Source organism: Staurois parvus, unplaced genomic scaffold, assembly GCF_062004578.1.
Source record: "Staurois parvus isolate SC_StPar_1 unplaced genomic scaffold, SC_StPar_1.0 ptg000165l, whole genome shotgun sequence".
In the NCBI taxonomy this organism is placed as follows: Eukaryota; Metazoa; Chordata; class Amphibia; order Anura; family Ranidae; genus Staurois; species Staurois parvus.
In genome coordinates, this window is record NW_028317961.1 from 462,883 (window position 1) to 484,924 (window position 22,042).

A 22,042-nucleotide genomic window follows, 5' to 3' on the forward strand; every position below is an offset into this window, starting at 1 on the left:
TGGTTGTAAAGGCTCAAAGATTTTTACTTTCAAGCAATCTATGCATGAAGGTAAAATCCTTCTGTGTGCAGCTCCCCTAATACTTACCCCAGCCCACTCATAATCCAGCAATATGCACAAGAGTCAACTCTCATTGGATGAGACATGGCTCCCGTTGCTGTCAATCACAACCAGTGGGCCAATAAGGAGAGAGAGCGGGTGGGGCCAAGCAATGGCTCTGTGTGTGAAAGGACATGCAGAGCAGTGGTTCGGAAGCAAGTCTGCTTCAGTGCCCCCATAGCAAGCTGCTTGCTCTGGGGGGCATTCGGCAGGAGGAAGGGCCAGAAGCGACGGCGGGGGACCAGAGAAGAGGAGGATTGGGGCTGTTCTGTGCAAAACCACTGCATAGATAAGTACCAGAGCAGGTAAGTATGACTTTATTTTTTAATTGCCTTTAAACATCACTTATTAATAATAATTTATATGGATGTATTTATGCCTGGTGTTCCATTTTAAAGCTATTTTCCTAAATAATGCCTTTACAACTCTCTGCAGTGTCATGTAATATAAGCCATAATTATTACATCGTCCAATGCAGTTTCTATCAATGACAACATGTTTAACACGCTTCAACAACATCGCATTATAGCATTGCACATTTTCCCAGAAAAAAAAAAAAAAAAAGCACAAATCTGTTTTGTAAAATCATCACAAAGCTCATCTTAATCTGCAAATGGAACGATAATCATGGTATTAGAAGAAATGGGTTTTATACTCAATGGTGTTATGATGATCAGATTAGCATGGCTTTACCTGATACTCATTTGGCCAAAAGGTGCTAACGGCCAGCTCAGCCCTCAGCCAGTCCTTGCCAGTGGCACCCGTGACATTCCAGATAGGGTTGGCAAGGGGTCCTTTATTCACCCGCACAAAAATGTTCAAGGTCCCAGGACTGTCTCTTTTTTGAGTGAAGAGAAGATAGTTGAAGTCGATGCAGTGCGTGTCATTTTCCTTCATGTTAGGAAGCTGTAAGCGTGCCTTTTCTCCAAGATCATGTTTGGACGAATCCACAATCATGTAGGAACCTTTAAAGAAAGTTAAAGAAATCTTTGAAATACAGTGCCTAGAAACAGTGACAATGTCAAAAGAAATACTGCCTTTCCACTAGGGAAATGTTATCTTTTTGAGGACATACAGATGCTATACAAAAGGATGCAGAGTTTGCAAAAACAGTTTAAGCATTGCAAAGAAAAAAAAGGACAAAAGCAACTTCGCTAAGATTTTATAGCTACATGGAGAGCAAGGATCTGATAAGAGTGCCAGCATCTGACAGCGCAAGATGCTAACCCCCCTGGAACTGAATGTCCTTCATTAAAATTTACACTGCAAAGACTACAGCACTTTTAGAAGAAATTTAGCTGAGAAAACAAGGGATATGGACTGTTCCTAAATAACCCAGAACTCCAGCCAGCTAAATGCAATTAGCAATTTTTTTTTCCTTTTTCAGCCAATCTTTTGAGCTACACGCCTCTACAACATAGCACAACTAGACAGATAACTGCAACTTTTACCTACTTGCGTAGTTAGTTTACAATATTTACAATAATTACATCTCATGCAAACTGGACATTTTGCTAACTCTCCTAGAAGCCTTTCCACCTAGAAGCAGTGTTTTGGCAGAAAAAAATGCTTGATGCTTCTATTAGTATGTAATACAGGGGTGTTCAACCTGTGGCCTATGGGCCACTTATAGTCCTCAACCTCAAACCAGGAAGACGCATGCCCAGGGTCGGCAACCCATTGATCACCATCTGGGCTTGCTATCCCACCATTCCAAAGCATCAAAGTGCATTAAGCCCGGGCCAGTAGCAGAAGCTGGTGGTTGTGGAGATAGCATGAGCTGCATAAGCTCCCTCTGTAGCCCCAGCTTCTGTCCCACGTGGACTGATACCAAGTGCACTTCGCCTGGGACATTTCTAGTAGACTGGAGAGCGATGCCAGCAGAAGCTGGAAGAAAAGAAGGTCACTGAGCTATTACAATGGGCATATTACCACCCATTAAAGGGTTAACAACTATTCGCCTGCTTTCACACTGATCTGTGGGTGCGGCGCAGTGCACCTGTGGCTTTCCTGCAGGTTTGCTGCAATGAGCCATAGACTCATATAGCCTGTGGGTTTGGTGCGCTTTCGGAAAAGGAACCATACCCACAAGATATAATAGAAGTCTACGGCAAAGAGCAGTTGACCTGCAGGAAAGCCACAGGTACACTGCGCTGCACTTGTGGTATGGTTTAACCTGCAGGGCATCAGTGTGAAAGCAGCATTATAGGGGGGCTCAGGACAGTGAGGGCTCATTTACATTTGTGGCTTGGGGAGCAGTAAAACCCCATTGCTGAGATGTGTTTTCACCACACCCCCAACCACTGGTGTAGCTTCAGGGGCCGCAATGGCAACCCCACCCCATGCTCAAGGGAGCCCATGTGACCTCCCTGTCACATTCTGTTTTACACTTGGAAAGGAGGGGCAGTGGGGGGCAACATATACAGGAACTGCCCCCCCCCCCTCCATTCTCCTCCTCCCGCTGAAAGCTGGCTTTTCCTCCTGTCGGCATTCAGAGGCTACAGGAGGAAAATGTTAATTATGTTATTCAAAATTTTAAAAAAATCTAAATTATGAACCATTTCATTCTATTGTGGCAAGCGCTCTTCAAAAAGGTTAAGCACGTTTAGCATGTCAAGAGTTTGGGTGTTGATATCAACGGCCAGAATAATAATTTATTTTGGACATTGAAATGAATTAATGCTAAACGTGCTATAACATGTTACACACTTTTACAAGTGCCTAGCGTTAACACATGTTTAAATGTGTTTGCAGACATCAAGTGCTCTTTCTGCCAAAGTGCTACTGCTCCTGAATGCAATGGCAGTGGGTTTTTTATTTTTGCCTCTAAACTCCTCTAAAAGTTTATGTGTGCATGGACACATAGGCTAACGTGAATGGACACAACTAGAAGCAGCTTAAAAAACAAAAAAAAAAACATCCAGTGTGCATGAAGCCTAATAGTAATACACGAGTTAAAATAAACTTTTAATTTTAACTTTTTAATACATTTGTCCACCTATAATGAAAAAAAAAAATTTTTAATTCAAAATCAGTACCAAAAATTAAAAAGTTAACACTGCCAACTTCAACTTGGGCTTAGGTGCCCAAGTCAAAGTTTGCAGTGTTAAGATTTTATTTTTGGTACACGGTTTTATTATTAGATGCCCCTGAGAGCACAAAAGACTTAAAGAATATGTAAAACCAACGCTTCCTATTCCTGATGTGTGCCAACTGTACCATGTACTTGTATGAAAAAGTATCCTGTTCTCTTTGCATTGCTTCCTTTGTGTGAAATCCCTGAAGTCCCTCTGCTCTCCTTAAAAATTTACCACACTACGGAGAACACAGCGTGGTCAGTTCTCTAGCTTTGATAGGAACGCAGTCTGCACTCCTCCAATGATCAAACTTGACCTGCAACCCCCCGCCCGCACAGCCTTTCCCTGGGAAGATCAGTGTACTGCTTTTTCTCCTCCCACAGCTCATTTGCAGCTGAGAACAGAGGGAATGTGATCATTAAAAAAAAAAAAAAAAAAAGTATTTATAATTTTTCTTTTAATCAACAACCGTTTTGTTTTCATTTCTATTTTAAAAAGTGAAGGTTTCCATGTAATCAACAATAAGCTCAGGAAAATGTGTCTTATGCTGACAATACATTATACAATTTTCTTGAGATTTTTGCTTTAGATGATTTACCAAAAACCATATAATATGAGGTCAAACCTAAACAACACTTTCAATTGTATCCAATTAGGCAGGCCCTTGCACCTACATAGTTGAAGGTAAATCTAAAGTAAATTGGGCAGAAATTGGACAGAAAACTAAGAAACTTGTATAGTCAGCCTTAGACAGAAAAAGTGAAAATAATATAGCAACATTATTTAAGACTGTTCTTAAAAAAAAAAAAAAAAAAAAAAAAACAGTTTCAGTGACCAGTCAGGACACCCATTAAAGCTTTACTTTTGGAAGAGTGGTGTATATTAATCATACTGACTGATTTACACAAAGCACATGTAGCATACCATAGTTCTCAAATGACCTTACCATCCCCCTTCAACAACCAGCCATTAGCACAGAGGTTACATTACAAGGCTAATTCCTTTCAGCGGGATAGTTTCTGGTTTGATGGCGCTCAGATGTTTACATGCTCTCCATATACTGTACGCAGAGCTTTTTTTTTGTGTGTTAAGTCACTTCAAGTTTTGTTTTTGTATCCTAAAACAAGGTTTGACTGATCATTCTATCTCTGAGTGTAATTACTTGTAAGAATAATGTCTTCACAACACATCCAGAAGTGTAATTGTTCTGTGCAAAAAGTACATGAAAAATCCTTCTTATTTTCTAATATCATTATTTGTGGGAGAAAAATGAGAGCAGAAAGCAAGACAAAAAAAAAAAAAAGTTTTATTCCCCCCCCTCGGAGGTCCCAAGATACAGAGCTCTCAAAGCTTATTTCTCCAAGACAAAAGCGTTTGTTGCTCCGGTGAATCCATCAGATGGAGCCAATGCCAGATAACCTGTGTCTTTATTTGAAAACCGGGGAAGAAAAATGTCTTTGTCAAAGCTCCTGAATGCAATTTTTGTCATTCTCTTTTGAATAGGTGTTCTAGGACAAGGTAATAGCACTGGGAAGCAAACAAGAAAAAAAAAAAAAAAAAAAGAAAAACCGTGGTCAATGGAAACATTATGACCGGTAACCCAAGACACACATGACCCTTTCACTGCGGGAACTCTTATTACCTCAAAAGGAACTTGAGTATATTTTCACAACACACATTTTAAACTGACTATAACCCTTTTCATGAACAATTCTGTATTTACATTACACATCTTCAATGTTTCATTTACTTGTCTATATTTTGATTACTGTATTTCATAAGCAGATTTATTAATGCTCCAATGCTCATCTGTGCATTTAGAAATCTGAGTTAACGAGTCTTTTTGGATCTATCATGAAAACGTTCACTTCATATGAATCAACATTTCAACTTTTTCCAAAACATATTTTTTTATGCATAAAGTATCATTTTCTTCCTATGACTAAAGGCATCATTCACACCATGGTGCAAAGACATGAGTTTTTCTGCACCGCTTCTACAAGGACACAAAAAAAAAAAAGCATTGTTCTCTATGTCCACTGTTCACACTATTTATTTCAGGTACTTATATATCGCTGTCAATTTACGCAGCGCTTTACACACACATACATATATATATATATATACATATATAGTACATTCATATCAGTACCTAACCCTCAAGGGGTGTACAATCTAAGGTCACTAACTTACATTCATACGTACACATTCTAGGGACAATTTAGACAGGATCCAATGAACCTACCAGCATGTCTTTGGAGTGTGGGAGGGAACCGGAGTACCCGGAGGAAACCCACGCAGGCACAGGGACAACATGCAAACTCCAGGCAGGTAGAGCCGTGGCTGGGACTATGACGCTTGTATTCCGTACAGATTTTTTTCTGCACAAGAATCTGCAACATGTATAAAACTAACTAAAACACGCATGAAAACTGATGTAAACTTGTGTCTCTGCAAGTGAAATCTGCACGGCAGTCAATCAGTTTTTCTGCACGTATGGTGTGAATGAGGCCTAAAAGGTCCATTCGCATCTTCACAGTGCAGTAACAAATGATAGAGAAAGGATTCATGTACATGAGCCTACCCTGACCGCTGGAAAACGCAAATCGCAGCAAAACCGCGGTACAGTGATTGCCGTGTTTTCCAACGGTCGGCGGACAAAACGTTCCTATCCTAAATGCAATTCTTCCACGTTCAGGAGAGGGAGATTTAAAGTGATACTAAACCCAGGACTCTGCACTCACTATATCTGGTCTCCCACAGTACACAGAACATGGAAATGCACTTATTTTAGTAAACATAAACTGCTAAATACCTTTTCTCATCAGCAGTATATAGCAGTCTTGTGACTTCTACCAGTATTCAGCAGAGCATTGGTTAAAGCTTGTAGGAGGAGTTTTCTTTCTGCTCTAGGAGGATGGAAATCCCCTGACCTCTGTTTGGACAGTGCTGATTGGCCCTGTGCTAATCACATGCACTCTCCCAAGGGGAAAAAAAAAAAACCTAGCAATACACACCAAACTGAGCACATGCATGCCTATAGATCAGTCTGGATAAGAGGCAGTTGCTTTAAAAAGGGGAGGAACAGAGAGTAAAGGCTCAAAAAGCCTTTTTACACAATGCAGAGGATTAACCCCTTAGGTTCCACAGTGAGTATAACAAGCATGCTTTACTGCATATACAGACTGATTTTACTGTTGTGGGTTTAGTAACACTTTAACTTCACCTAAAATGCTGAAGCTCCTAAACTCTGCTAAAAGCCTTTGTGTATATGGATACATAGGCTTTTATGGAGTGGAGTTTAGGAGCTTTGGCAAATAAATGCCAAAAGTTCCTAAACTCGAGTTTAGCAGTTGCTCGTGTACATACATGAAGCCTAAGAGTTTTACTGCATTTTATATCAGCACATGTTAATGCAGAACTAAACCCTCTGATCGTTTTCAGCCAAGGAAGTTGCCATCTTGGCCACAGTTTGATCTGCAACTGCCATGATGCCGCACATATGAGCAGTTATGACACCAGCCATTTGATGGTGCGACGGTTTGGTTGAGAGAACAAATGTGATAGTAAGCAATTTTAGGATGTAACTGGTTTTTTAAACCATTAAATCAATGGGTTTAGTTCAGCATCAAATAACAGTTACATTCCCTGCAATGTAACGGTCACGTTAGTTGTGTTCTCAACCAAACTGTCACACCATCAAATAGCTGGAGGCATAACTGATCACATGGGCAGCATCATGGCAGTTGAAACATAGGCCAAGATGGGAGCTTTCTCAGCTGAAAACGATAGGAGGGTTTGGTGCCGTTTAAAGTGATTGTAAACCCTTACATATACCCAGTGAAGTGACAGGCCTCAAATGACACACAGTGAAGAAACAAATCCTCCTACATAAGTTGTACATGTTTATCTGCAGACGTCTTTCCCCTACATCCATTCAAAGTGTAGAATTTGCACAGGAACTCTCGGCTCTAAAAAGCAGGAGGCAGGGAGCTGAAGTTACAATCCGTGAAGAGAACTCAGAGCTGACTGGAGGTAAGGGACACCTCCCGACCCCTCCTTCATACAGCACACAGGAACAGAGCTGAGGCTATCAATCACAGGCTGTGCCCTTCCCAGTCACCATTTTTCTCTTGGTGTCTGGAAAACTTATCGGAAATGTCACATGCTTATAACAGTTGAATGAGGCAACAAACAGAAACGACACTTCGTGCTCTGGATTGGCACAAGTACACACTATAGAGGGATATGCTTTTTTCATTTTCATGTCTGTGGTTTACAACCACTTTAACACAATGCATACTATGAAGAGGCCCTTGGAAAAACGCTCCTCCCAACTTCCCAGCCTAGGTCATATGGTCCTTGGTTGGCAAATATTAATGTGGAAAATCTATTGCTTGCATTCAGTCAACAGTGAGATATATGGATCAAATATAAACATAGATAATGTTTTAATAAACACATTTAAATTTGATCAGTTTCACATAAATATAGGAAATTATATTACTTAGATCAGCTCATTTTGCCTTACAGTGAGGAACAGAAGTATTTGAACACCCTGCGATTTTGCAAGTTCTCCCACTTAGAAATCATGGAGTGGTCTGAAATTCACATTGTAGGTGCATTCCCACTCAGAGACAGAATTTAAAAAAAATTTCAGGAAATCACATTGTATGATTTTTAAAGAATTTATTTGTCTTGCACTGCTGAACATAAGTATTTGAACATCTGAGAAAATCAGTGTTAATATTTGGTACAGAAGCCTTTGTTTACAATTACAGAGGTCATACGTTTCCTGTAGTTCTTGACCAGGTTTGCACACACTGCAACAGGGATTTTGGCCCACTCCTCCACACAGATCTCCTCTACATCTGTCAGGTTTCGGGGCTATCACTGAGCAACACGGAGTTTCAGCTCCCTCCAAAGATGTTCTATTGGATTTAGGTCTGGAGACTGGCTAGGCCACTCCAGAACCTTGATATGCTACTTACGGAGCCACTCCTTGGTTATCCTGGCTGTGTGCTTCAGGTCGTTGTCATGTTGGAAGACCCAGCCATGACCCATCTTCAATGCTCTGACTGAGGGAAGGAGGTTGTTGCTCAAAATCTCACAATAAATGGCCCCATTCATCCTCTCAATACAGTGCAGTCGTCCTGTCCCCTTCGCAGAAAAGCACCCCCAAAGCAGGATGTTACCACCCCCATGCTTCACAGTAGGGATGGTGTTCTTGGGATGCAACTCATCCTTTTTCCTCCAAACACAACGAGTGAAGTTTAAACCAAAAAGTTCTACTTTGGTCTAACCTGACCACATGACTTTCTCCCATGTCTCCTCTGGATCATCCAGATGGTCATTGGTAAACTTCAGACTGGCCTGGACATGTGATGACTTGAGCAGGGGAACCTTCCGTGCAATGCATGATTTGAAACCATGACGGCGTAGTGTTCTACCGACAGTGACCTTTGAAACTGTGGTCCCAGCTCTCTTCATGTCATTGACCAGCTCCTCCCTTGTAGTTCTGGGCTGATTCCTCACCTTTCTTATCATCAGTGATACCCCATGAGGTGAGATCTTGCATAGAGCCCCAGTCCGAGGGAGACTGACAGTCGTCTTTAGCCTCTTCCATTTTCTAACAATTGCTCCAACAGTTGATCTATTTTCACCAAGCTGCTTGGCAATTGCCCCGTAGCCCTTTCCAGCCTTGCGGAGGTCCACAATTTTGTCTCTGGTGTCTTTTGACAGCTCTTTGGTCTTGCCCATGGTAGTAGTTGGCATCTGACTGACTGTGGAGTAGACAGGTGTCTTTAAAGAGCTCAGACAGGTGCTACTAAGTTAGATTGAGTGGAGTAGAGGTGGACTTTTTAAAGGCACAGTAACAGGTCTATGAGAGACAGAATTCTTGCTGTTTCTTAGGTGTTCAAATACTTATGTTCAGCGATGCAAGACAAATAAATTCTTTAAAAATCATACAATGTGATTTCCTGGTTTTTTTAAAAAAATTCTGTCTCTGCGTGGGAATGCACCTACAATGTGAATTTCAGACCCCTCTATGATTTCTAAGTGGGAAAACTTACAAAATCGCAGGGTGTTCAAATACTTCTTTTCCTCACTGTAGCCTACAGCTTCTTTCCAAACCCATAGACCTGCACTGAAAAGAAAGAGTGTAGCATACTTGTAATTTACCTATAAGAAGAAATTAAGTTAGCATATGTAATGGGCACATATGGTTGCTTCTGTGCATGTAAATATTTATAGACTAAACATAATTTTTCATTAAATATTGACACCTATTTATAATATGGTTTATGCAAATATAAGTGTAAGGAAATGTCTTTTTAACTGGCATCCATTTTGTATAATGCCTCCATTTCTAGATGTGTGAACAGTTAATTTTGATTTTGGAGTTTCGCTTGTAAGGCCTCTCTCGTTTTCTGAGAATAGTTTCTATTCTCGGTTAACGGAACCACCTTATATGGTATCCCTCAGCTATTTGTGGTTTCTGTTTTTCCCGTAACTATACTGATAAGAGTGGAATGTTTCATTGGTCATCCTAAAATTAAGTAACACCCACTGAGTTCTGTACAATAGTTCTTGTCTTGCATTAAACTTTCAGAGATTTAGCTTTCACACCTTGGTGTCCAGAGCTTTATTTCTCCCAGGCCTGGAAGGGAAAATATTCGAGGACAGTTTGGGCTACAGACAGGAACTGATCCTTTCAGTAATCACAGACACAAAATATGCATACACATTATATATATATATATACACACACACATACACATATACATACATACATATATACAAACACACACAGATAATTTATTTGATCAATGTCACAATATTAAAGTGCAACTCTATGAAGCTGTATTATAACTTGAGGGGGCAAGTGTGAATCATACTCGCATCCTTGGTTACATTCATGAGCCTAGGCACTTACAAAATTAGGCTTCCTCACAATGCTCCCAGTATCTAAATACCTGTATGCGTAGTATGCAAACCTCCACAGACATCTAGGGGCCTACAATTAAAAAAAATACATAGTACTGCATAGCAGTTACAGCCAACAGCCCTTTTAGAAGAGCTCCAACGGTGATTTTTAAATGTGGGAAGTCGCCCCCGCCGGGAGAAGACAGTGATTAATGCTAGCAATAATCGCAAGTGAATCCAGCAGGCCAGTTGTACCCAAATTGGTCGATTGATCAATCAGCTTGGTACATTCAGCCTGCCCACATAGAATTCGAACAGTATAGCCGGCCTTACACATCTCTACAAGCTTTCCTTTTAACCCCTGTTTGGTGCATGCTGGGTGATCTCCTCATTACCACCTGGCAAACAATGAGGAAAAAGGCTTTTCATGACCGCTACATTCTTTCATATACCACAGAAGGATTCTCATACAAATTGTCCAATTAAGCCTAGTTTACAAATCAGTGACATACATACAGACTGCAGCTCTCTATCCACCTTGGAAATGAGCTCTAGAATCTTTAAAGTACGGCCACATACAGTGCATTCATAACATACTCAGACCTTCTGCACTTTATTCAATGTTATGTTGCAGCCGTTTAAATTCATATTTTTTTCTCATTAATCTACACTCCGTACCCCATAATAACAAAGTGAAACCCGATATTTAGAAATATCTGTGAACTTAATAAAAATAAAAAACGGAAATATAACATTGCCATAAGTATTCCGACCCTTTGCAACAACACTTGAAATTTAGCTCAGGTGCCTCCTATTTCTGTTTGTTGCTGAGATGTTTCTACACCTTGATTGGAGTCCACCTGTGGCAAATTTTATTGATTGGACATGATTTGGAAAGTTCACACCTTTCAATAATGCAGGCCATAGACAGTTTGTTTATCGGACGATTTTACGTCCAAAAGAATAATCGATTTTCGCACGGCTAGTGGGGCAATGGCATCGGCCAATTTTTGCGGTTCCTCCTAATTTATTTTATTGATCATGCTGGAAAATTTGCGAAAAACAGCTGATTTTTGCAATCATTTGTGGCAACAGAACAACCGATGTTTCTTTTTTCGGACGAAAAATCGGCCAATAAACGAACCATCTATGGAGTGCATAAGGGTTCATGTGTTTGGAAAACTCTTCTGAACGATGGAAACTGACTGCTGGAAAACGTAGGTTAGCAAATGTCAGTTTAGCCACGTTTGCATATCGCGTTTTTGTGCGTTTGCGTTTAGAAGTGTTTTTAAAAGAAAACCTCAGGAGACCTTCCAAAATGCCCACACTGCACTGAAAAATAGTAAAATATTAACTATTTCAGACATTTTGAGAGAATTAGAGAGAGCAGTATGTGTTGAGATGACCTGTCTATCCTGGTTGTATTCACTATGGATCCCATCATGAGCATAATGCAGCACATTCTACCATTTTTTCCTTCACGCAAAGCCTGGAAGATGACTGCACTGGTGTACTGGGTCCATTTGAATACATGGAAAATGCTTTTCATGCATTTCTGATGATGAAAAAAGGCTCCGGACAGCATCTGTGCATAGAACAGTTAAAACCGCTTCTAAATGCAAACGCTTATAAACGTGGTTAAACGCAGGCAAAATCTACTCCTGAACGCAAGTTTGGTGCATTCAAAATAACAGCTGTAAACTCAACTGCCTGTAAACGACGACGTATACATGGACCCATAGGAAAACATTAGGGAGAGTTCAGGAGCTGCTGAAAAAACGCTGAACAGCTCCTGAATGTGAGTTTTTCAGCTGCAGTGTACAGAACTGTAAAAGGTCTCAGAGCTGACAAAGCATACTGTATCAGAGCAAAAGCCATGAGATCAAAGGAACTGTCTGGGTAGTGTTATCAGTGCGATTTGTACCTCCGATTTCACTGTGGCTTACAACTTCATTTAACAGAAGTCAATGCAAATTGCAATGAAATCTGAAAAAGGTAGCGCAGAAACTATTTTTTAAATCGTGCTATTTCAAATCGCACTGATTAAGACACTGCCATAGAAATACATTAGATGTGACTTCAGGTGTGATTTGTAAATTGCATGTGGCACCTGAAGTCGCACGGTGTGAACCAGAGCTTAGACTGACAAATTTATATGAAATTGACTAGCAAATTAAAGTCCAACTCCAGCTATCATTTTTCAGCAGTTTCTTTTCTTTTGAGATAAAGGTTTTACATACATATTTATTGTAAGCACCCCTGTCAGTGTGAACTAGTTTGTCTCAACCCTCTAACCAGAATGTTCTCTGGACAGCTCAGTCTGTTAAAGGGGGCTAAAAAATAAACGTATGCAGGCCATACATGGGTCAAATTCCAAATGAATTTTTTTAAAGAAAAAAATAGGAAATTTTGTGTTTTGTATTCCAATGGTGACACTATTGATTTCGAAATTCGACCAACCAAGCCTTTAAATTTCACTTCATGTTGCTACAGAAATGAATTTTCGTGGCCAGAATTTCTTTTCTTTACAGGTCACTGCTAATGCACATTTCTTTTTCAATTACATTTATCGCACAATTCTCCTATCATTGATTAGAAATCCATTTGTTTTTCAAAAAATTTTCCAACATGCTCGATCACTCAAATCTGATGGTCGCTCAAAAATCGGTAGTTGCTGTGGCCCACTAATGGTGCAAAATTCAAACAAAAATTCTTAAAATTTTCGAAAGAATCAAAAGAAAATTAATTTCCGAATTCAGTCCATGTATGACTGGCTTTACTGTCTGGTTTACCAGGTGAAAATACCACTTTTGAGTTTAGATATGCTGTAAGCAAACATCCTTTCTCCACTCATTAAATGACATCAATCAGTCTCAAAGTAACTCATTGTGGGAAGTAAAATACTTCTGCCCATGGATGTCCCACGTTTTATACACCACCTTATGAGGCTAAACTGAATAGCTTAGCCTAAGTGTTGTTTTATCTCCTATGAGAATCAAACAGGGTTAATTAGGTGTTCATGGACATTTGATAGGAAGAATGTTCTATCAGCTCTATCTCTATGATGATGACTATACTTTGGATTTCTATATGCTTACTTAAAGCGGAGATGCACCCAAAAGAGGAAGGTCCGCTTTAAGGACTGGTCCCCCACTCCCCATTAAGAGGAAGGGGGGAGAAATTGGCAGGTATCCGCTAAGGCGACTGGAAACGGAAATTGTCATCCTGCCCTTCCCTCTCTGTAGTCTTCTGGGACATGTGACAGGTCCCAGAAAACTACAGGACCAATTCACAAAGCACAGCGCTACTCGTGCATGCGCAGTGGGCACCCGGCTGTGAAGCAGAAGTACTGCTACAGGGCAACAGGGCTGCGCATAATCTTGTATATATACGTGATTTTGTATTTCTGGGTAGTGTGCGCGCCACCCTACCTGCGCTGCCATTGGTGGCTACAGCTGTGACACCGACATAGCAGAGCATTACAAAACAGTATGCTTACATAGTAAAGCACACACAGACAACATAGTAAAACAGCGCACAGCACCCAGTTAACCTTTTGATTGCCCCAGATGTTAACCCCTTCCTGCCCAGTGCCATTAGTACAGCGTCAGTGCTTTTTATTAGCACTGATCACTGTATTAGTGTCGCTGAGGATTTCAGTGGCAGTTTCCCCCCCATGTCAGAATGCTCGTCACAGTCCCGCTATAAGTTGCTGATCACCGTCATTACTAATATAAAAACCAAAAACATTTGTAGCCGGTATAGTTTTCACATAAACCAATTAATTTACACATATTGGGATTTTTTTTTGCAAAGACTTGTAGCAGAATACATTTTGGCCTAAATGTATGACGAAATTAGATTTAAAAAAAAAAAAAAATTTATTGAATATGTTTTATAGCAAAAAGTAAAAAAAAAATTATATATATTTTTTTTTAAATTGTCGGGGGTTTTTTTTGGTTTTTTTTTATACTGCAAATAATAAAAACCTGAGAGGTGCTCAAATACCACTGAAAAAAGGTCCATTTGTGGGGTAAAAAAGGACATAGATTTCATCTGGGTGCAACGTTGCATGACTGCACAATTGTCAGTTAAAATAGCGCAGCCCCGTATCGCAAAAAAAATGGCCTGGTCAGGAAAGGGCGTAAATCCTCAGGAGGGCAAGTGGTTAACCAAGACAAATGTTGGCGAGTTACCATCTTTTCACTTATTCACCCAATTTCACTTTTTGTTTTTCAACAATTCTTAAAGGTTTGAAACAAAGTTTGAAACAAAGTTGCAACTAACACCCCGGTCGCACTTTGCAAATTGTATGCCAAGTCGCACCCTATTGTCTGCAATTACAGCTGTCAAATTGGTGCGGTTCTGACTTGGTTGGAGCTACACCAATTTCTAAATTAGTACATGTACTACTTTTGGTGCGATTTGCATAGACCTCTGTGTCAGATGTCTTGCAAATCGTACCTCAAATCGGCATGTCATCCGACTTTGAAATCGTGTGACTTCACTGTAAGTCGCACAATTTCAAAGTCGGGCTTGATGTGACCGGGGTGTAAAAGAGGAAAAATGGAGCAGATAAAAAAGCAGCTGAAAGCTGAACTCCAGGAAAGCAGCTGAACTGCCATGAGTAGCGGAAATTATCCACCAACTTCAAAAAGATAAAAAGGGAAAGCCTATCTTCAACTATATTTTGCTGACTTATGTTTACCTTGGTTGGAACAAGGGAAAGAATTACTGGTCCAACTATAAAAGATCTACTTCAGCCTTTTGGCATCTATATCCTAACCAAAATGTCTGAACATGTAATCAGCATTCCCATATATATATAGGTGTTACATGTGTCTTTTCTCTTAGCACTCAGAACGGCAGATTGCTACAAAAGTAAGGAAACACTACAGTAAAAGGAGACAATCCACAACCCTTCAAATGGCAGCTTGTTATACAATGACAGCATCTGCTCTTTGTTATGTGACACTCCCAGGTTGTACCAAGTAATGCCTGGCACCAAGTACAAGGGAGCTGAAATCTCAGGTCTTACAGAGCACTCGAGAACACAAGGTTAGGTCAGGAAATGGTACTACTTAAAGACTCTTTCCCATGAGCACATATTCGTAGTTAAGCTGACCATACGTGTTCAGATTTTTCGAGAATTTTAGTTTCAAGAATATTTGTTTTATTTTCTAATCATTAGTGGGGTCAAACTGATGTTTGTTTTCGACACCAGTAACAGGAAAAGTTGAAGGGGCAGGAAGGAAAACCTCTCGATCAAATCAATTTTCAGCCAGTGTATGTGGTTATCGTTCAGAAATTACATTTGTTTTAAAATCGATTAGACGCAAAAGACAATTTTTGGACATTTGTCCATTCATCGTATGTGCAAAGAATTTCCGTACAACTTCTCTTACCTGTATTCTCGGCTGAAAATCTACCCATGTATGGCCAGCCTTACCATAGAATGATTTACCATGAAATAAGTTTACATTTGACTTTCACATTTTACAGACTTGATTTTCTATACTGGTGATACAGAAAGAGCTCTGCAATCATTCTGCTTCTCTACTTTGAGTACTGTTGACGGAAGACTTCAGACACACTTTTACACAATGTAAAAGTTTATGACTGGGCAAACTTAAAAAAAAACAAAACAAAAAAAAACAACAAAAACATAACCACAGAACCACAAACACAAAACCACAAACACACAAAACCACAAAACCACAAACACACAAAACCACAAAACCACAAAAACACAAACTACAAACAGAAAACACACAAAAAAAACCCCCCAAAAAACCCCACAACTATGTAGTATCCTTCTCCAATATATGCACATTCCCTGTATATGTTGCAAGAACAAAAAAACAAAACAAAAAAAAAAATCCTTGTTGGTCTGCCAGAAAACCCGTGAACTGCAGTGGTCAGTGCAGCACTAGTAGAGCTGTCAGCTCAGATGGCAAGTTAAGCGCATACTGGATTTCTGGAAGATTAAGGACTTGTTCACAAAGGCAGTGGGTGAGCAGGAAAAGCAGGCTGTTTAGCTGAAGTTTTACTGTCCCTGAACACCCACAAGGAGACGCAGTTGCACAAGGCTGTACACATGCAGGCAAAAACTGAATGGAGCCACTATATAATTGGGTGCAATGTATAGTATGTAGTGAGTTTGCACTTTCAGGGTTGAAAAAGGAAGGGGGGATGGTAACTGCACATCCGAATAAGCCCTCATAGGCATTTTTCTGTATTTGAAATCATTTTATAAAAGGGATTAAAACATGGATACATGTGTATGTGTTACAGAGATGTACTGAAAATACTATTTTTATACTTTGTGACAAACACTAGGTGATCCGTAGCCTAGCACTGCAAGATGATGTAGTAAAGTACATCTGTTGTGTGGCACAGCGAGGACATAGAGCCTACATATGTAATGAGCAAATATGCACATCTGGCTTTCCTTCTATGTATATATCATTACAAACGTTATGCAGGAAAATGTTAAAACAAAATAAATACATACACACTTGCAACCACCAAGTGATTAGTTCAAAGCAAAATCACCAGCTTTCTGGAACTTAGGATAACTGTCTTTTGTTAAGGGCCTTTCACATTGGTGCATTCTGTGGGCACAAATGATTGCATGTATCATGTGCTCTGTGTCACTGTGAATGGTCTGCAACACACCAAAGAAGATGCATACTACACTTTCCTTAAAGAATATGTAAACCCAGCATCTCGTATTCCTGATATGTGTCTGCTGTACCATGTACTTGTATGAAAAAGTATCCAGTCCTCTTTGCATCGCTTCCTTTGTGTGAAATCCCTGGTATTCCTTCCAGTCCCTTTGCTTTCCTATTCAAAACTGACCACACTAAGCAGGAGAGCATACCATGGTCCGTTCTCTAGCTATGCTGGGAACTCAGCCTGCTCTCCTCCAATGATCAGATTTCTGCTGACAACCTTTTCCCCCTACACAGCCTTACAATGGGAAGATCAGTGTGCTGCTGTTTCTTCTTGCCCAGCTCTTACGCAGCTGACAAGAGAGGGAATGTGATCACTTACATAAAAAATAAAAGTGAAAGTGTGTGTTTTTCTTTCCATCTATACATAAATGTTTTACCTTTCATTTTAAACTGAATGGTTTGTTTTACAAGGTGAGGGTTTACACATACGTTTAACAGCTTCCCTACTGCCCTATAGCATAACTACTGCTACAGGGCGGCAGGGCTGCGCAAAATCACCTATATATACGTGATTTAGCACCGCCATTGGTGGCTACAGATGTCAATCACAGGGTCCTAGAGATTCCCGTCGATCGCCGAGTATCACTGATAGGTGAGAGACCTGTGTGTACACACCACAGGTCTCTCTCCTGCCAGCAGTAACAATCCTGCTGTGTAGGTTTCCCTAGTAAAACACACACACAGCACATACTGTAAAACACACACACAGCACATACTGTAAAACACACACAGCACATACAGTAAAACAGCACACAGTTAACCCTTTGATCACCCCAGATGTTAACCCCATCCTGCCCAGTGTCATTAGTACAGTGTCGGTGCTTTTTATTAGCACTGATCACTGTATTAGTGTCACTGGGGATGTCAGTGACAGTCAGTTCCCCCCCCCAGTGTCAGAATGCCCACTGCTGTCCCGCCATAAGTCACCAATTGTCACCATTGCAACAAACACTTTTCTCCTGAGCTAGGGAAAAAACTCAGTAGACCCAATAGAAATGTTCTGGAATTTTCTGGAATATGCACTGCTTGCTGCCCTCAACAGACCGGGGTGGTCCAAATACACTAGATGCTAATGAAGAAACAGAAAAAGGGCGCGCTGACCTAGTGCATTATCGTTTAAAATCTGGTTGGCTCTTAGGAAGAGGTTGTGTCCTCGAAACGCGTTAGCCAGTTGGTCATCCAGGGTTCTATCGTATGGACTCAGATGTTGTTTGGATCATACATCCTGTTCAGTTTGACATGCCTGTGTTTTGTCTATTGTGAGTATGATACTTACTTTGTTTCTTCAATAAATATTTTAAACGATAATGCATTAGGTCGGTGCGCCCTTTTTCTGTGTCTCCATTTGCCACCATTACTAGTATAAAAAAATGTTTTTAAAAAATTCCAGTATATACACTGCCATTTGTAGATGCTATAACTTTCACGTAAACCAATTTACATGTATTGGGATTTTTTTCTTTTTTTTTTTTTTTTTTTTTTTTTAGCAAGGACATGTAGCAGAATACATTTCGGCCCAAGTTATGAGAAAATTAGATTTTTTTAAAAATGTTTTTACTGGACATTTTTAATAGAAAAAAGTCAAAAAAATTGTTTTGTTTATAGCGCAAAAAATAAAAAAAAACGCAGAAGTGATCAAATGCCATAGAAAGAAAACTATTTCTGTGAAAAAAGGATATAAATTTACAGAGTTGCATGACCGCGCAATTGTTAAAGTAATGCAGTGCCGTATCCCAAAAAATTGCCCTACCACGAAGGGGGGTAAAGCCTCTGGAGGGCAAGTGGTTAATACAACAAACTTCTCTTTTACATCTATGTGCTGCAGTGCATTGTGTCAGTGCATTGGGGTGCTATTCTAAATGAATAGTACCATGTGTTTACTGGCATGAACAGGCCCCTAGATTTGAGAGGCAGGTGGATCAGCTTGAATTCACTATAAGAATAGCTCAGAGGAGAGATGCATTCCACATTCTCCATCCTAGGAGAGTTAAACCCTGAGCTGAGTGTGTGAATTTGTAGCATATTAGTTCCAGGTCGTTGCATCAAATACCCTGTTTTTTTAAGCAGATATTTACTTTAAAGCTGAACTCTCTCTAGGCAAACAGCTAAACACAGATGAAATGCATACGCTAGGGTGGTTTTACATACCAAAGGAATTGTAAGTCTGACCATCCAGTCCTGAGATTTACACAGCTCTGCCACACAACACTGCCCTGTTTAGCAGGGAACAGCAACTCATCGTTCTCTTCTGTACATTCACTTTCATTTACAACTCCACTCCACATCCCCACTTTGTGACTGGACAGTAAATGGGAGAAACAACATCTCTCGCTTTGATCTCTCCTTCTATTAGCATGCTCCTTTCAAGGCAGCACATCTGATTGGCTCCTTGTACTGATTCTCCCTCCTACAGATCTGCATTAACAGGTGTCTTTGATATCTGCCTGGGGTTTAGGCTTAAACCTATATTCACTTGTCATCTACACACAGGATGCTATCAAGCATGCTGGCCTTGCATTTTAAGTTAAAACTTTACTTGAAAAGTAACAAAAAACAGGAAATCTTTCAACAAAACTGACCAAAAGGTTATTATACTTTATGTTTTAAGTCCTCATGCACACTGGATATTTTTACAGCAGCTGTTTTTGCTTTTGACATTTTTTTTCTACAGCTAGTAAACCCCCACGCATGTTATTCTATGTGTCCATGCACACAAACTGTAACACTGTTCAACAAATTTTTATTTTTTGCCAGTTTTGGAAACAAAAGGATCCATTTCTTAATGAATTTCACATTCTGAGTTCAAATATAACAATGAAATTTGTCAATTGGCTCTAGTTTTTCTGTAAACGGAAAGTTTTCTACTATAGGCGTAATGACTACATAATGCACAATTATTATATAGATAGATGTCTTTCCACAAATATAAAGCAAGTGATATTGACTACCTAACAAAGCCTAAATGGCATAATATCTTGCATAGGATTACCAAGAAAAATTATAGCCATAAGCTAAGTTGAATCATTTTAATACTTAGGATTCTCACTATTTTTGTCTTCAGTTTGTGTCGGTTTTGCTTCTCTTGGCTTTTCTCTTGTATTCGAGGAAAGGGCTATCTCTTACAACTGCACGTGACTACACGCTTCAGGTTCTTCCTCACTTGACTCAACCACGAAGGATTCTGGTGCTTTAGGAATTGGTAGCCCCTCTCCATGAGGAACTGGACGTATTGCTGATGGAATATTTGGATAGTGCACAGATAACTTTTTCTTCTTATTTAGCCCTTTTACAATTGGAGGCACCATACAAAAGTAACAATTACTAACATGATCTGTTGGCTCTCTCCAAATCATTGGCACAGCGAAAGGCATAAATGCCTTTTTTCCATTCAACCATTGCTCCAGTGCCGTCCCACAAGAATTGCAGCATATATGTGGTGCCCAGCTCTTGTCCTGGTCTCCTATCTTGCAGCCAAAATACAAGTTGTAGGCTTTCTTAATCATTCCTGTTATCCTCCTTTTTTGTGAGATAAAAGTTATTTCACCGCAGATATAGCAGAAATTATCTGCTTTATTCACACAAGTTCGAGGCATTACTGAGTAGCCTATATAAGCATAAAATGAAATGTAAAGACGCTGTCGAACTACAATCAGCTACAGATACTGCAGCTTTTATGCAGTGAAGTGATGCAATTAAAGGCTAATATTGCATCATCTCAGTATACATGCAATTTTCTATTGGTCACCAGTATCAATTGCGCAATATGCAGCTGAAGTTGCATCATAATTTTGAATGGCTTACGTCATTAGATGGGTGAATATATCATGGAAACTAGAGCCAATCAACATTTTTTAGGGTCATTTTCATTTTCAGCACCCCAAAATTATGTAAGATTAGCTAATTTTATGCCCGAAACTTTTTACCTGTTGAACAGTGTAATCAATGTTTTTTGGCTTTGACATTTTTTGCCTGGAGAAAAAACCCAGGACTAGTGGGTTTCTAGAGGAGTTTTGTAGCTTGAAAAACATGCTAATGCTGAAAAACATAGTAAAACCGGCTTTTATAGACCAGGAAAAAAAAAATTTTTGTAAGAAAAAAACCATTAAAAAAAAAACGCTAACGCTAATACAAAAAAACAATTTTTTTTTTTTTTTTTTTAAACTCTCGGTTTTAACGTGACTAACATTTATTAAAATGCCCAGTGTGCATGGAGCCTAAGTGGTAATTGGCAACAGTTCTGAACATACCATTGCATGGTCCTTTTTCATTTACAGATTAATCAAATGTATTCAGGAGGAAAATGTATGTGTAAATATGGAACACAGTTTTACTTGATCTCATTGCTAAATGAGGTTTTAAAATGCCCAGCAGCTTTCATAAATGTGCATTTGTTGCTCCTCTCCACTTCTACAAAAGCTTTACATTGATCCCAGCAATATAATCAGTCAGCTCAGATAAACTATTATCCAAACATACCTTGTTCTGACAGCTCAGAGCTCGGAATAAAACCCAAGATATTATATCAGTAACATGCTCTCTTCTCTGGACAAAAATGGCCTTAAGCAAGAATGACTAGAGGCAAACTTTGGTATAATCTCCAATGCAAGCGCAGCCCATGCAACATCTGCTCACTAAATGGAACAGTGTCAAACGGCACGCTGAGGATTAATTGTTCAAAGGTTTCACAAAAGAACCCATGTCAACTCTGAACCACGAGAATTTGCAATCCCTGGGCCAGATACACAGATGTAAGCACTGCCACGCAAGTAGAGTTTTAGTGCGTGTGCAACTATACAACTTATTGAAACCTGAACAAATACAGGAAAAAAATGAGCACGTCCGTATGGGCTAAAGTGGAGCAAAAATGAATTTAAAGAACTCTCACCAGAAGTTTAAAATGCTTGTTAAAGCTGCCACTGCACCTTGCACTTAGTCCCGATCACATCTGTGCCATGGTTTTCAAGTGAAAAGACATTTTATTTTCATCAGTACTGGCTGTAGATCCACAAATTAGGAGTGTTCCTATGAAGTAGGTACCGTCACAATACTGAAGGCAGCTTTTCATTTTGCAACCCTCTGCCGCCTCCTCCAGGTGTGAGAGTGCACACAGGAGATCCTGCACAACTCCCTACCCACTCCTCCGCTGTAGCTCTGCCTGTTTTACCACCCTGTGCCTCCTCTGCTATACCCTTGTGACACCTT

At 39.8% G+C, this 22,042-nt stretch overlaps 1 protein-coding gene across 12 annotated transcripts in view; it reads right to left on the reverse strand.

Moving 5' to 3' along the window:
* LOC149462829 (receptor-type tyrosine-protein phosphatase kappa) overlaps positions 1–22,042 on the reverse strand; it is a 571,684-nt gene that overhangs the window by 420,163 nt on the left and 129,479 nt on the right. For all 12 annotated transcript variants that reach the window (XM_089676124.1, XM_089676123.1, XM_089676120.1 and 9 more), the window contains exon 3: positions 793–1,064. In XM_089676124.1, coding sequence (XP_089532250.1) covers positions 793–1,064 — 272 coding nt within the window. The remainder of the gene's footprint in view (positions 1–792; positions 1,065–22,042) is intronic.